This window comes from Sturnira hondurensis, unplaced genomic scaffold (assembly GCF_014824575.4).
Source record: "Sturnira hondurensis isolate 20B ecotype Veracruz unplaced genomic scaffold, ASM1482457v3 Scaffold0019860, whole genome shotgun sequence".
NCBI lineage: Eukaryota > Metazoa > Chordata > Mammalia > Chiroptera > Phyllostomidae > Sturnira > Sturnira hondurensis.
This window is the reverse complement of record NW_028092491.1, coordinates 155,274-170,869: the sequence shown is the minus strand read 5'-3', so window position 1 is coordinate 170,869 and position 15,596 is coordinate 155,274. Positions and strand designations below refer to the sequence as shown.

The following is a 15,596-nucleotide window of genomic DNA, read 5'->3' as shown; positions in this document are numbered from 1 at the left end:
GACTGATTTGATGGACTCTATACTCAGTGTGTGTTCTAAGACACAATGCAACTGCCGAACATAGTTCTTGAAATGAAGAGTTAGAGTGGTCCAGGTTCCCTAAGTCTTCCTTGGCTTCTGCCATCTCAAAGCATCTCTACTGCCTGAGGGGCCAACACACCATTGATTGCATTGAGGGCAGGTTGTCAGAAGTTTCTTTTTTTCAGGCCCCCTCACTGGATGAGATTTAGGTGGAGAATAGGATAGGGCAGTTCTTTTTTTACACCTGTTTTTTTTTTTCATGCAAATAAGTTTTATTGGTGATACGGTCTCAAGGGAGAGAGCAGGCAAGGGCCTTGGTGAGGTGGGGGAGAAAGGCAAGGGCAGGGGTGGCAAGAGCAAGAGCCTTTGTTCTGAGGATTTACATAGTTGGTGGGATGGGGGAGGGTCAAGAAGTTACACATTGTTGGACTGGTAAGGGTAGTGCTAGCTTTCCAGAATGGGGGTGTGTTTACCCAAAGGTATTCCAGCCTTTCTGATCCTGGAATGAAAGCACAGTTTCCAAGGCTTTCTTTCCCAGATCCAAGGGAAAAAAGCATGGAATTCCAAGGATTACTGAGTCAGTGTGTGAATCATGTACCCCTCCTTCCCTCCTCCTCCTCGCCAGCTTTTTTTGCTGTCTATTCTAACTATTATTCCCCTCTCAAGCATTTGGAAATATTTGGGGATCTGGGGTGCGGACTGCCCTGGCTGCTTCCTGCTGTAAATGGGATATTGATAGTTCTTTGGGTTCTGTCCACTCGCTAACTTTTGGTTGGAGGCAGTGGAGGGAAGTGTCTATCCATCAGGCCATGATAGGTGTCCAGAGCCTGAGGTCCCAGCCATAGGTCGTGATTTCTGCCTCTGCGTTCCAAACAGCTGAAGACAAAGGGTGCCATCCGAATCACTATCTGAGTCACAGCACTGTTTATGTCATAGTAGAAACTCCTAGAAATTTGGTTCTTCTCCATAGTTGGTGGGATTTACACCTGGGTTTTCAATGACCCTTGTCCATGATTCATAACTGCACCTTCTATCTTGTTTTGGGCCAGTGATATTGCAGTAGGTCATAAAGACAGAAGTTGAGTTCTGTGATGAAATCTTGCATGAAACTATCCTCTGTAGTGTTTTCTTTTGCTCCTCCCCCTTCTCTTTCTCTCTTTATGCTACCCTCTGATTCTTCTTTTTTTGGTTCTGCTCACTCTCCCTTTCCTCTCTCCTGTACTCACTTCACTCATTCTCTACTCTTGCCTCTTCTATGCTCTTATTCATTTAGGTATCTATTTTCTGCTTTGATGTTTGCTTCACCATGTACTATTCAAAACTTGGTTCTGAAATTAGACTAAAAAATTAAGGTAACAATTTGTGTCTTTCTTGGAGGGCTCAGGATTTCTGTTTCCTAGAATCGACATGATCCTAGAAAGTCTTCATAAAATCTACATGAAATGGGTGTGAGTTGTATGTGACATGGATCGTGAATGGTAGAGAGAGTGGCTATCTAATAGTATCCGACTCTAATTTTAACCTAACTAGTCTTGGAAAAGCTTCCTTCCTTCCTTCCTTCCTTCCTTCCTTCCTTCCTTCCTTCCTTCCTTCCTCCCTCCCTCCCTCCCTTTTTTCCTTTCTTCCCTCCTACCTTCTTTTCGTCCTTCACTATTCATTTATTTTTATTGTTGTCCAAGTACAGTTGTCTATATTTCACCTCCACTCCTCCTTACCCCAGATATCCCCACTCACCACCCACCTTTGATTCTACTTCTCTTTGTTTTTTTCCAGGAGTACTTTGTACATGTTCCTGACAACCCCTTTCCCCTCCCCCCATTACATCCTCCCACTTCTCCTGCATTTACTGTCAGTTCATTCTTAATTTCAACGACTCTAGTTATATTCTGGTTGCTTGTTTGTTTTTTTGTTTTCACAGTAAATGAGTGGGTAAAAAACTATGATGCATTTACATGATGAAATACTATGCAGCAGAAAGAAAGAAAGAAAGTGTCCTACTCTTTGCTAAATCATGGATGGAACTGGAGAGTATTATGCTAAGTGACATAAGCCAGACAGTGAAAGAGAAACACCACATGAATTTACCTCTAAGTGGAAAACGTTTCTGTATCTCAGATCAAAATTCCCACATTGAAAGGACCAGGCACATAGGCACATTACCTTGTAAAGGAATGTGCAGGTCAAATGAAATAACAATAGTGAAAATTGTTTAAAAAATAAGTTTATACAACAAGAATAGTAGATAATCTATGATTGTGTTATTCAGTTAAAATGACACACAGTAATATAAGAAACTGGTTTTAGAGGCATTTGTCTATCTGGGAGAAAAGGGGAGACCTGTATTATCAAATGTATTTGAACTGGTTTAAAATTTCAAAAGGTAAAAGTAAGAATTAAAGAAGGGAAAAATAGATTATTCACTACTGCGATGTACCCTCAAATCAAGGAGTAAGGAAAGTGCAGGAGTGTTAGGAAACATGAATTAATTCAGTAACAAAAGCTATGAAAGTGTAGGTCTGGTTTAATGTGTACATCTTGTCAGGAGCTAAGTTCATGTCTTATGTCCCCAAGACTTCTCTTTACCTGTTGAAAAGAAAACAATGTAGAATTATATGACCTGGCTTTCATGGCTGTCCTTCATGTGTCCATAATTTTATCTCTTACAACTTATTGATCAATGGCAGCAGTGTTTAGGCAGATCATCTCTATGTTTGATCTCTGTTGATGATCAAGGCAATATTTGTGGTCTTCCCAATTCTTTATCTTACAATACTGTCCGGGAACTTTCTCATTGTAGTGACTATGAAAAACAACAAGTCCCTTGGAATTCCCATCTATTTCTTCTGTCTGTCCTTTGCTGATGTCTGCCTCTGTAGAACCACAGCCCCAAGAGTGATTGTGAATGCCCTTTCTGAGAAGAAGAAAACATCCTACAATGACTACATTGTCTTCACAGTCCATTTCTTTGGATGCATTGAGATCTTTACGCTCATCCTCATGGCCTTTCATTGTTACATCACCATTTGCAAGCCCTTGCAATGCCCAATCATCATGAGCCAGAGAGTGTGTGGTGTGTTGGTGATTCTGGCCTGACGGGATCTTGTATCCACTCTCAGCACACATTTTCCTAGCTTTGCAATTGCCCTTTTGTGGCCTCAATGTGATTGATCACTATTCTTGTGACTTGCAACCCTTGGTGAAACTTCCCTGCATGGACACATCTGTGATAAATTTGCGAGTTGTCTCTAATAGAGGGGCGATTTGCATGATGAGTTTTATTATCCTGCTAATCTCCTATGTTGTCATCATGTACTCTCTGAGAAACCTTAGCATAGAAGGAAAAGGAAAAGCCCTTTCCACATGCACATGCAACATTATCGTGGTTGTCATATTCTCTGGTTCATATGTATTCATATATACACATCCACCAACCACGTTTCCAGTAGACAAGATGATAGCTGTATTTAACACAATTGGGACATCCTTGCTCAAACCTGTGATCTATACCCAGGAATGCAGAGGTAAAAAATGCCATGAAACATTTATGATGTAACAAAGTATGATTTCAGTTAATAAATACTATATGGGGAATCGAATGTATATTTCCTTAATATCTTAGTTTTGTTTCATGGACAGAAAATGTAAAATATACTTTTGGGGAAATAAACAAGAAAACTGAGAGGATTGCATTAGAATATGATTATTACTTAAAGTCCATTATCACTTTGAATAACCTAGGACAACCCTCGCTTGAATTCCTTCAACATTTGGTCATACTCGTTAGGTAACTTAACTTCCTATACACATTTTTCTTAGGAAAGAAAAGTACTGACATATGACAGAACAAGTGTATGTGCATGCATGTGTGTATATGCACCAATTTTTCCCCTACATTTCATTTCTGTCCCTGTGAGTACAGTCATCAGGGCTAAACCCTAGGGCCTGGACACTTACAGAGTCAAGGTTGCCATCTTGACAAGCTGATGATTAGAGAAGATGTTCTGAGAAATTACTCCTCTGGAAATCTGTGCCTGAGCCTCCTTCAGTGGGGGTATCTACAGTGATGAACCCTTCACTGCGATCAAAGCTAGAAACAACAGTGAAGACCTATACTGTCTCTGGAAAATCTCTCAAAATTAATTCTGTGTGTGATGAGGGAGAAAGGATTGTGATATTTGGACAAGACGGAAGTGTCAGTGAGTCAATGACTCTTTGGGGTCTTCTCACTGCTCCTCACTAAGGAGAGGAAGAGGCAGTAGAGAGTTTGGCAGCAGAAATAAAAGAAGGTCAGGAAAGAAGGTAGGCCAGAGAACAACGCATGATGAAGAGAGAGAAAGGGAGAAAGAAAAGTGGAAATGTTGTCCAATTGGAAGAGAAGGAGCTTTATCTTTCTTATTTCTTGAGCATTACTTTTGGGAGTATGAACGTTTCCAGGCAAATAATTGTCCTTGACTTTTATGTTTATTTTTGAAAGAGGAAAAAAGTTTTATTTTTGTTGTTTGGTTCTATAGTATCTGAAAAGTCAAAATTCTGATTCTTGGAGAAGAATCTGGTATGAAAAGAGAGGCCTAGCACTTCTCAAATTTTGTCTTTTACTTTCACAGGAGAATACTTTAAAATGTGTGTTTTCATATGGAAGACAACCTAATCCATGTGTATAATTCACAGCCCCTACCAACTCCACTTCAACTTCATAATCTCATAATCAAGTACTGTCATGCCATTTCAGTACCTGGGTTTTTAATTATCATCAAATTGGCACCAGGAAGTATTACTCCTAGTCATATGGACTAATGAGAAAAGGACACAATAAACTCGTAAATATGTGAAGCATTTCCATCAAGTGAAGGCAAAATTTTATGTTGAACCAAAGATTCCCTACAGTCTGGTTTAGGGAAGTGGTGGCAGAATACATATTTTAGTCCCAAATGGGACATTTGTCAGAGCTCTCAATATCATATAAGCAAGCAGCTATTTGGTTTCATACTTCTTTCAAATGAACAATTTTTCTAATTTCTTACACTTCCATTTTGAGAGCACTTGAATCTGGCCTTATGAAGATTATGCTTAAGTGTAATTGATTCTCAAGTAACCAAGACACTCAAAATTAAACATCAATTCTTATCTCTTGGTACTGTTTCAAATTTATTGTAGTGGGAAAAAAGTTTATTTGTGACTAAATGAAAACTCAGAAAGCCTCAGTAATTTACTTCTCATTATTAAATAATAGACAGCCCAGGTCTTTGTATACTTGAGATAAGGTCTTGATTAGAAAATGTGAGAGAAACATAGTGGAATAAATAGATTGGAATCACAGGATGAAGCACAGCTTGGATAAAGTCATATACAACACATTACTGTTTCCTGAAGATAAGAAAATTTACTAAATCCTCTACGATGAGGTGAAACTTGGAGCTGTGTGTAGTTTGATATTTGACTCAAGTAACACGTTGCAGAAAGACTGCATAAAGTCCCAAATAATAAAAGGGTTGGAGAGCTACAGAAATGACTGTGAACCAGGACACCCCAACCTGGGCAAGGATGAGATTTTGTGATTGTTCCTCTCCTCGAGCTGAAAATCATCAAAGAATAGAATGAATGGGAGGAAGGAGAGGAAAAAATACTAAAAGAAATATTGGCCAATCCCCCCCAATTAATTAATTAATTGATTAACTGCAAATTCTATTGATTTATTTTTAGACGGGAAGCGAGAAAGAGAGTGGGAGAAACATCAATGTGTGGTTGCCTCTCCATGGTCTCCACTGGGAACCCAGCCTGCAACCCAGACATGTGCCTGACTAGGAATTGAAGAAGTGATTCTTTGTTTTGCAGCTCACACTCAATCCACTTATCTTCACCAGCCAGGGAAAGTTTCTCCTAGTGTAATAAAGGTTGGAAATGCATAAGACTAAGAATCTCACCAATCCCAAGCATAAAATTCATGGAGGAAATTACAATTAAAGGTAACTTATAATAAATTGATCAAAAGCAGCAGCAAATTTTTAAAAGGAGCTAAAAAGAATAGGCCCTGTGTACAGAGAAATAAACATAAAAATTACAGCAGTATTCTCACTAGAAGAGATGTAAACTAGGAAAGAGTAGAGTGACATCATTAAAACACTTGAGTTTACAAAACAGTATGGAATTTTCTCAGAAAACTAAAATTGGGCTTGCCTTTTGACCCAGTGTTTCCCCTGCTAGGATTGTATCCTAAGAACCCTAAAACACCAATCCCAAAGAATATATGCACCTCAATGTTCATAGCAGCACAATTAACAATATCCAAGAGTTGGAAACAACCTAGGTGCCTGTCAAAATGAAATGGATGGACAGGTTCCGGTCAGTAAATGAATGGATGAAAAACTATAGTACATATACACAATGGAATTTTATGCTGCAGAAAGAAATAAGGAGCTTCTACCTCTTGCAACATCATGGATAGAACTGGAAACCATTTTGCTGAGTGAAATAAGCCAGGTGTTCAAGGACAAATACCATGTGATCTCACCTTTAACAGGAATCTAAACAAAACAAACAAGCAAGCAAAATTTAACCAAAGACACTCAAATAGAGAAGAGGCTGACAGTGACTAGGGGGAGAGGGGATGGAATTTCAGGGGAAATAGGGGAGGGATTTAGAGGAACATATATAATGGATACATGGACAACAACTGAGAGGGGTGGAAATGGGAGGGAGGGGAGAAGCATGGGGGGTAGGATGGGATGGGAGTAATAGGCAGAAAACTGTACTTGAAAAANATAATATTTTTTTTCACACTACAATAAATTTGAAGGAATACCAAGAGATAAGAATTGATGTTTTATTTTGAGTGTCTTGGTTACTTGAGAATCAATTACACTTAAGTATAATCTGCATAATGCCAGATTCAAGTTCTCTCAAAACAGAACTATAAGAAATTCAGAAAATTGTTCATTTGAAAGTAGTATGAAACCAAATAGCTGCTTGTGTATATGGTATTCAGAGCTCTGACAAATGTCCCATTTGAGACTAAAATATTTATTCTGCAACCACTTCCCTGAACCATAACTATCAGGAATCTTTGGTGCAACATAAAATTTGGCTTCAGTTGATGGAAATGCTTCACATACTTATGAGTTTATTGTGTCCTTTTCTCATTAGTCCAGAAGACTAGGAGTAATAATTTCTGGTGCCAATTTGATGATAATTAATAACTCAGTACTTAAATGGCATGTCAGTACTCCATTATGAGATTAGGAAGTTGAAGTGGAGTTGGTGGGGGCTGTGAATTATACACATGGATTAGGTTGTCTTCCATATGAAAACACACATTTTAAAATATTCTCCTGTGAAACTAAAAGACCAAATTTGAAAAGTGCTGGACATCAATTTTCATACAAGATTCTTCTCCAAAAATCTGAATTTTGACTTTTGAGATACTATAGAACCAAACAACAAAAACAAAACTTCCTTTCTGATACCCAAATAAACATAGAGCCAAGGACGATTATTTGCCTGCAAGTGTTCATAGACCCAAAAGTAATGCTCAAGAAATAAGAAAGATTAAGCTCCTTCTCTCCAAATTGGACAACATTTTCACTTTCTTTTCTCCCTTTCTCTCTCTTCATTATGCACTGTTCTCTGTCCTACCTTCTTTCCTGACTTTCACATATTTCTGCTGCCAAACTCTCCCCTGTCTCTTTCTCTCTTTTGTGAGGAACAGTGGGAAGACCCAAAGAGCCATTGACTCAGTGATAGTGCTGTTTTGTCCAAATATCACACTCCTCCCTCCCTCACCTCACATAGAATTAATTTTGAGAGGTTTTCCAGAGACAATGTAGGGTTCACTGATGTTTCTATCTTTGATCACAATTGGAGGGTTCATCAGTGAAGACACCCCCACTGAAGGAGGCTCAGGCACAGATTTCCAGAGGAGTAATATCTCAGAACATATTCTCTACTCATCAGCTTGTCAAGATGGTGAACCTTGACTCTATAACTTTCCAGGCTCTAGAGATTAGCTCAGATTACTACATTCATACAGGCAAAAATGAAATCTAGAAAAAATATGGTGCATATACACATATGCATTAACCGACATTTTTTCTGTCATTTGTTAGTACTTTTCTTTCCTAAGAAGAAAAGGAAGGCGTAGGAAGCTAAATTACCTAAGGAGTATGACCAAATGTTGATAGAATTCAAGCAAGGGTCAACCCAGGGTGTTCAAAATGATTATGAACTTTAAGTAATAACCATATTCTAATTAAATCCTATCATATTTTCCTTTATTTCCTCAAAAGAATATTTTCCCTTTCCTTCCCATGAAACAAAACTAAGATATTAAGGAAGTATACATTGGAATTCCCATATAGAATTTATTATCTGAAGTCATACTTTGTTACATCATAATATTTTCATGGCATTTTTAACCTCCACATTCCTCAATGTATAGATCACAGGGTTGAGCAAGGATGTCCCAATGGTGTTAAGTACAGCTTTCATCTTGTCTACTTGAAACATGGTTGGTGGGTGTGTATATATCAATACAGTTGTAACAAAGAATATGACAAGCATGATAAAGTGGAATGTGCACGTGGAAAGGGCTTTTCACCTCCCTTCTATGTTGTGGTTTCTCAGAGAGTAAAAGGTGACAACATAGGAGATAAGCAGGATTATAAAACTCACCATGCAAATGGCCCCACTATTAGAGACAACCAACAAATTTATCACATACAGCTCCATGCAGGCAAGTTGCAACAAGTGCGGCAAATCACAAGAATAGTGGTCAATCACATTGGGGCCACAAAAGGGCAATTGCGAAGCAATGGAAAATCTGTGCTGAAGAGTGGATACAAGATCCCATCAGGCCAGAACCACCAACACACCACACACTCTCTGCCTCATGATGATTGGGTATTGCAAGGGCTTACAAATGGTGATGTAGCAACGAAAGGCCATGAGGATGAGCGCAAAGATCTCCATGCATACAAAGAAGTGGACTGTGAAGACTTGAGTCATGTACTCATTGTAGGAAGTGTTCTTCTTCTGAGAAAGGGCATTCACAATCAATCTTGGGGCTGTGGTTCTACAGAGCAGACATCAGCAAAGGATAGATAGAAGAAATAGATGGGATTCCCATCTATCCCAACATGGGTCTTGTTGTTTTTAATAGTCACTGCAATGAGAAAGTTCCCTGACAGTATTGTAAGATAAAGAAATGGGAAGACCACAAATATTCCTTTGATCAATAACAGAGATCAAACATAGAGATGATCTGCCTAAACACTGCTGCCATTGATCAAAAAGTTGTAAGAGATAAAATTATGGACACATGAAGGACAGCCATGAAAGCCAGGTCATATAATTCTACATTGTTTTATTTTCAATAAGTAAAGAGAAGTCTTGGGGACATAAGACATGAACTTAGCTCCTGACAAGGTGTACACCTTAAACCAGACCAACACTTGCATACCTTTTATCACTGAATTAATTCACGTTTCCTAACACTTCTGCCCTTTCCTAACTCTTTGATTTGAGGGTACATCACAGTAGTGAAGAATCTAATTTTCCCTTCTTTAATCCTTATTTTTAACGTTGAAATTTTAAACCAGTTCAAATACATTTGATAATACAAGTCTCCCCTTTTCTCCCAGATAGACAAATGCCTCAATCACCTATTTGCTTATATTACTGTGTGTCATTTTAACTGAATAACACAATCCTTGATTATATATTATTCTTGTTGTATAAACTTATTTTTCAAACAATTTTCACTATTGTTATTTCATTTAACCTGCACATTCTTTTACAAGGTAATGTGCCCATGTGCCCGGTCCTTCCAATGTGGGAACTTTGACCTGAGATACAGAATTGTTTTCTACTTAGAGGTAAATTCATGCGGTATTTCTCTTTCACTCCCTGCTTATGTCACTTAGCATCATGCTTTCCACTTCAATCAATGGTTTGGCAAAGAATAGGACTCTTTCTTTCTTTCTGCAGCATATCATTTCATCATGTAACTGTATCATAATTTTTTGACCCACTCATTTGCTGTGAAAGCAACAAAACAAACAAGCAAGCAAAATATAACTAGAGTCATTGAAATTAAGAATGAGCTGACTGTCAATGCAGGAGAGATGGGAGGAGATAATGGGGAAGGGGAAAGGGGTTGTCACAAACATGTACAAAGTACTTCTGGACAAAACGAAAGAGGAGTGGAATCAAAAGTGAGTGGGTAGTGGGGATGTCTTGGGTGAGGAGGAGTGGGGGGTGGAATAGAGACAACTGTAGTTAGACAACATTAAAAAATAAATAGTAAAGGAAGAAAAGAAGAAAGGAAGGATGACGGAAGAAAGGAAGAAAGAAAAAAAAGAAAGGGAGGGAGGAAGAAAGCGAGGAAGGAAGGAAGGAAGCAAGGAAGGAAGGAAGGAGGAAGGAGGGAAACTTTTCCAAGAACAGTTAGGTTAAAATTAGAGTGGAGTACTATTAGATAGTCTCTCTCTCTAGCATTCACCATCCATGTCACACACAACTCACACCCATTTCATGTAGATTTTACGAAGACTTGCTAGGATCATGTCGATCCTAGAAAACAGACATCCTGAGCCCTCCAAGAAAGACAAAAATTGTTACCTTAATTTCATAGTCTAATTTCAGAATCAAGTTCTGAATAAGTACGTGGTGAAGCAAATATCAATGCAGAAAATAGATACCTAAATGAATGAGAGCGTACAAGAGGCAAGAGTAGAGAATGAGTGAAGTGAATACAGGAGAGAGGACAGTGGGAGTGAGCAGAACCAAAAAAAGAAGAATCAGAGGGTAGCATAAAGAGAGACAGAGAAGGGGAGGAGCAAAAGAAAATACTATAGAGGATAGTTTGATGCAAGATTTCATCACAGAACTCAACTTCTGTCTTTATGACCTACTGCAATATCACTGGCCAAAACCGGATAGAAGGTGCAGTTATGAATCATAGACAAAGGTCATTGAAAATCCAGGTGTAAATTCCACCAACTATGGAGAAGAACCAAATTTCTGGGAGTTTCTACTATGACATAAACGGTGCGGTGACTCAGATGTTGACTCGGATGGCACGCTTTGTCTTCAGGTGTTTGGAACGCAGAGGCAGCAATCACTACCCATGGCTGGGACCTCAGGCTCTGGACACCTCTCATGGGCTGATGCATAGACACTTCCCTCCACTGCCTCCAACCAAAATTACTGAGTGGACAGAATCCAAAGAACTCTCAACGTCCCTTTTACAGCGGGAAGCAGCCAGAGCAGTCGTCACCCCCCATATCCCCAAAGATTTCGGTTCCAAATGCTTGAGTGGGGAATGTTAGGTAGGAAAGACAACAACAAAAAAAAATGACAAGGATGAGGAGGGATGGAGGGCTACATGTTCCACACACTGACTCAGCAGTCCTTGGAATTCTATGCTTTTTTTCCTTGGATCTGGGGAAAAATGCCTTGGAAACTGTGCTTTCATCCCAGGATCTGAAAGGCTGTGTTTGGGTAAACACACCCCCATCCTGGAAAGCTAGCACCACCCTTACCAGACCATCAATACATAATTTCTTGACCCTCCCCCATCCCACCAACTATGTAAATCCTCAGAACAAAGGCTCTTGCTCTTGCCACCTATGCCCTTGCCTTTCTCCCCTACCACAACAGGTCCCTTGCCTGCTCTCTTCCATGAGAACATATCACCAATAAACCTTATTTGCATGAAAAAAACAGGTGTAAACCAAGAACAGCCCTATCCTATTCTCCACCTAAATCTCTTCCAGTGAGGGGGCCTGCAAGACAGAAACTACTTCCAATCTGCCCTCAATACAGTCTAAGGTGTATTGACCCCTCAGGCAGCAGAGATGCTTTGAGAGGGCTGAAGCCATGGAAGACTTAGGGAACCTAGACCAATCTAAGTCTTGATTTTGAGAACTACATTGAGCAGCTGCACCATGTCTTAGAATGGACACTGAGTATATACTCCATCAAATCAGTCTCATCTATCATGACAAACTACCATTATTCTGCTCCACACATTCCTCATTGCATTTTTCACTTCCTTATCCCTGACCGTGTAAATCAAAGGATTGAACAAGGGCGTTAGGGTGGTGTAAAATATTGTCACTATTTTGTCAAAGGAGAAAGTGGATGGAGGTCGAGCATACATGAATATGCAGGGAACAAAGAACAAAACCGCAACGGCAATATGAGATCCACAAGTAGAGAGAGCTTTCCACTGCCCTTCAGTACTGTGAAGTCTCAGAGAGCACAAGATGATACCATAGGAGGCAAGCAACAAAGAAAAGATTATGATGCATATAAACCCACTGTTGGCCAGTGCAAAAAAGCCAAAAACATGAGTGTCAGTGCAGGTCAGCGCTAGTAATGGGTACAAGTCACATATGAAATGATCAATGACATTGGGGCCACAGAAAGGCAGCTGTAAAAGAAAGATAATTTGTATTATGGAGTGGAGAAAGCCTCCTGTCCAGGCCACACCCATCAGAATGCCACAGAGTCTCCAGTTCATGATAGAAGAGTAATGCAAGGGCTTGCAGATGGCCACATAGCGGTCATAGGCCATGACTCTGAGGACAATCACCTCTGCTCCAGCAAAGAAGTGTTCAGCAAAGATCTGGGTCATGCAGCCCTCAAAGGAGATGGTCTTCCTCTCAGACAGAGAGTCCACAATCAGCTTTGGGCTGATGGCAGTGGAGAGGCAGGCATCCAGGAGGGACAAGAAAGCCAAGAAGAAGTACATGCGACAGCCCAGGAGTGCTGGGCTGCTGCTGATGGTCACCACAATTAGCAAGTTGCCCCCAAGAATTGCCATGTAGCTCAACAAAAGTATTACAAATATTATTTTCTGAACTTTTGGATTCTGTGAAAGCCCCAAGAGGATGAACTCTGTTACAAAGCTGTGGTTTTGCATGATTTCCAAGGAAAAGATAATTGCCTCCAGAGTAAGAATATAAAATCTACAATTATGAGAAAAAAGTCACCTGAGTCCAGTTTATGATACCATTGTATCACAGTCATTGACCAGTTGGTGCATCCGTGTGAAAAGATGGCTACAGGCTTCTGTTGTAAAGGAGAATAGAATATTGGGAATTTGTTGAAGGCTGTAGTGGAATGTCAGGCAGAAGTCAGGAGGAAATAAATTATTCAGTACTTTAAAGTGACCAGAGCTTATATGTAGGAAAAGTATTCATACACAGCAGGGAAGAGACATAGTTTTCATCTCCACTGCAAAAGCAGATCACATTTCCTGGAGTGAATTATTGAGGAGGATTCTGAAGTCACATCCACATTGAGGACAGAGAACTTATACTTTATTGGTCACTGCTGCTATCAGTATGGAATGAGAACGTGCTGACTCACATGCCATCACTGATCATGAGATAACCTCATCTACAAAGAGAAGAAGAAATAACCCCTAATTTACAGTCCTTTAAAATTCATCGCTATTCATCCAAATTTGTTACCTCTGAACTTAATTGAATCTTTAAGATGAATACAGAAAGCAGACTGACAGCTATCAGAGGGAAGGTGGTTAGGGGATGGGTAAAAGGCAAAAAAATTAAGAAAAACAACTCATGGACACAGACAATAGTGTGGTGATTACCAGAGGGAAGGAGAGGTGGGCACAGGGATATGTAGAAGCGGTAAAAGGGTGAATAAATGGTGATAGAAGGTGGCTTGATTTCGGATGGTGAACACAATACAATATACAGGTGATGTACTATAGAATTCTACATTGATGTCTGTATAATATTATTAATCATTATCACCCCAATAATTTCATTATAATAAACAAAACAGAAAAGATGAATTCATTCATTCCCTACAAAAGAAGAAAGCTCTATGGAAAGGTGCCTAGCTCTACACTAACATGTAACAAGTATGCACATGCTGAGTTGGGTTCTTTCTTCATTCATCATTTAAAATAAGAATGGGTGTGTATGAAAAATTATAATACCTACCTACTTAAGGGTATTGTCAGCATGACCAAGTGAACTAATATAAAGAAAGTAGCTGTTGAAGAAATAGTCCTAGGAAAAAGTACATGTTAGATCGTATTATCCCTATTTTCCTGAAAGACAATCCATGTTGAAAGAGAAAATGTCAAGTCACATGCTGGGTCTGGAATTTAAACACAGACTCCCAGCTACAACACTTAAGTATTCCTAATGCATCAAGAGACAAAGGAGCAGAGCTGGCCCTTCTGCAGTCTTCATGCCCCTGTGGAAATCAAAGTCTTCTGAGTCCTTTGCTCAGCTTGAAGGAGGTCCCATGATGACACCGAGCAAGTGATGTAGATTCAGAAAGTAATAGTCCAAATACTACACATACAAATTGGCAACAACCACATAGGCGAGGAATAGAAATAATATGCTGAGTTTGTCTAAAGTCTTGAGGTTTTTTACATATTTACTAATTATTTGTGCTTTTTGGCCCAATTTGATATTGTACAACTTGTCGTTTATATGACTTTATTTCAAACTAAGTATGTTCATGTATAACCTCTGTGCTCATCTCACAGAATCATGGTGAGTGTCAAATTGGAAAAGTATAAAATTTGGGTATGATAAGTGCCATGACCAATTGTAGTAACTATTTCCTCACTTAGCAGGACAGCCACATTGTTCATGAGATATCCAGATAAGTACTGCAACTATATACTATTTTCCATAGCTACACACCAGTTTCCAAGAATGGTTGTGTCCTCACCAGCACATACAACAGAAATTTATGTCCCAAATGCATGTGTACATAGACATATAATCTCCTTGTTAAAGTGATAAATAAAATTGCAATTAAGCTTACTGTGGGAATTAAAGATAACGTGATCTTTGTGAAAATTATTCAGAGCTAATGAGAAAAATTTGCAATAAATATATGATAGGTAACGGTAGTATTTGTCTTAATGTTTATTTTAAAATAACCATTTCAATTAAATTCCCAAGGTACTAGACATTCTTAAACAAAGCTGCACTGTGAACACCGTATTCAGCTAGAAATTTCCACCCAGAAAACTAGAGTATAAAGCAAACACTATAAGGCCACTGGATCAGTCAACGAACATTTGTTAAAAAGTAAATGATACCAATGTATGGGCCAGCAGTTATCAGCTTCTCAGCAATGAACAGAGTGGGCATATGTTCTTTCAAATTAGTGTTTTGGGTAAATTCAGATAAATTCCCAGAGGTAGAATCACTGAGTCATATGGCAATGGCATTACTAATTTTTTGAAGTATCTCCATCCTCTTTTCCACAGTGCTTGCACCAATCTGCATTCCCACCAACAGTGCACAAGGGTTCCTTTTTCTCCATGTCCTCACCCTCACTAAAGGTACATTTACACAATGGAATAACACTGGGCTTCTAAACACAAGAAAAGCTTAATCTGCAACAGTATGGATTGACCTGAAAAGCATTACTCTGAGTGAAGTAAGCCACTCAGAGAAAGGCATACAATATGATTTCACTCATACGTGGAATCTAATAAACAAAATGAACAAACAAACAAAATAGAGACAGACTCATAGATACCACAGGCTGACAGATGTTGGAGATGAAGGCTGCTG

At 39.1% G+C, this 15,596-nt stretch overlaps 1 protein-coding gene and 2 pseudogenes across 1 annotated transcript; 1 reads left to right on the top strand and 2 right to left on the bottom strand.

The window, feature by feature from the left end:
- Nucleotides 1-2,745: 2,745 nt before the first annotated feature.
- Nucleotides 2,746-3,569, top strand: LOC118974795 (olfactory receptor 4C11-like; annotated as a pseudogene).
- Nucleotides 3,570-8,388: 4,819 nt separating this feature from the next.
- Nucleotides 8,389-10,577, bottom strand: LOC118974793 (olfactory receptor 4C11-like; annotated as a pseudogene).
- A 1,427-nt stretch (nucleotides 10,578-12,004) lies between these two features.
- Nucleotides 12,005-12,973, bottom strand: LOC118974818 (olfactory receptor 4C15-like). The gene has a single exon (XM_037028407.1). The coding sequence runs from the start codon at nucleotides 12,938-12,940 to the stop codon at nucleotides 12,005-12,007; it is 936 nt and encodes a 311-aa protein (XP_036884302.1). The 5' UTR covers nucleotides 12,941-12,973.
- Between the last annotated feature and the right edge of the window lie 2,623 nt (nucleotides 12,974-15,596).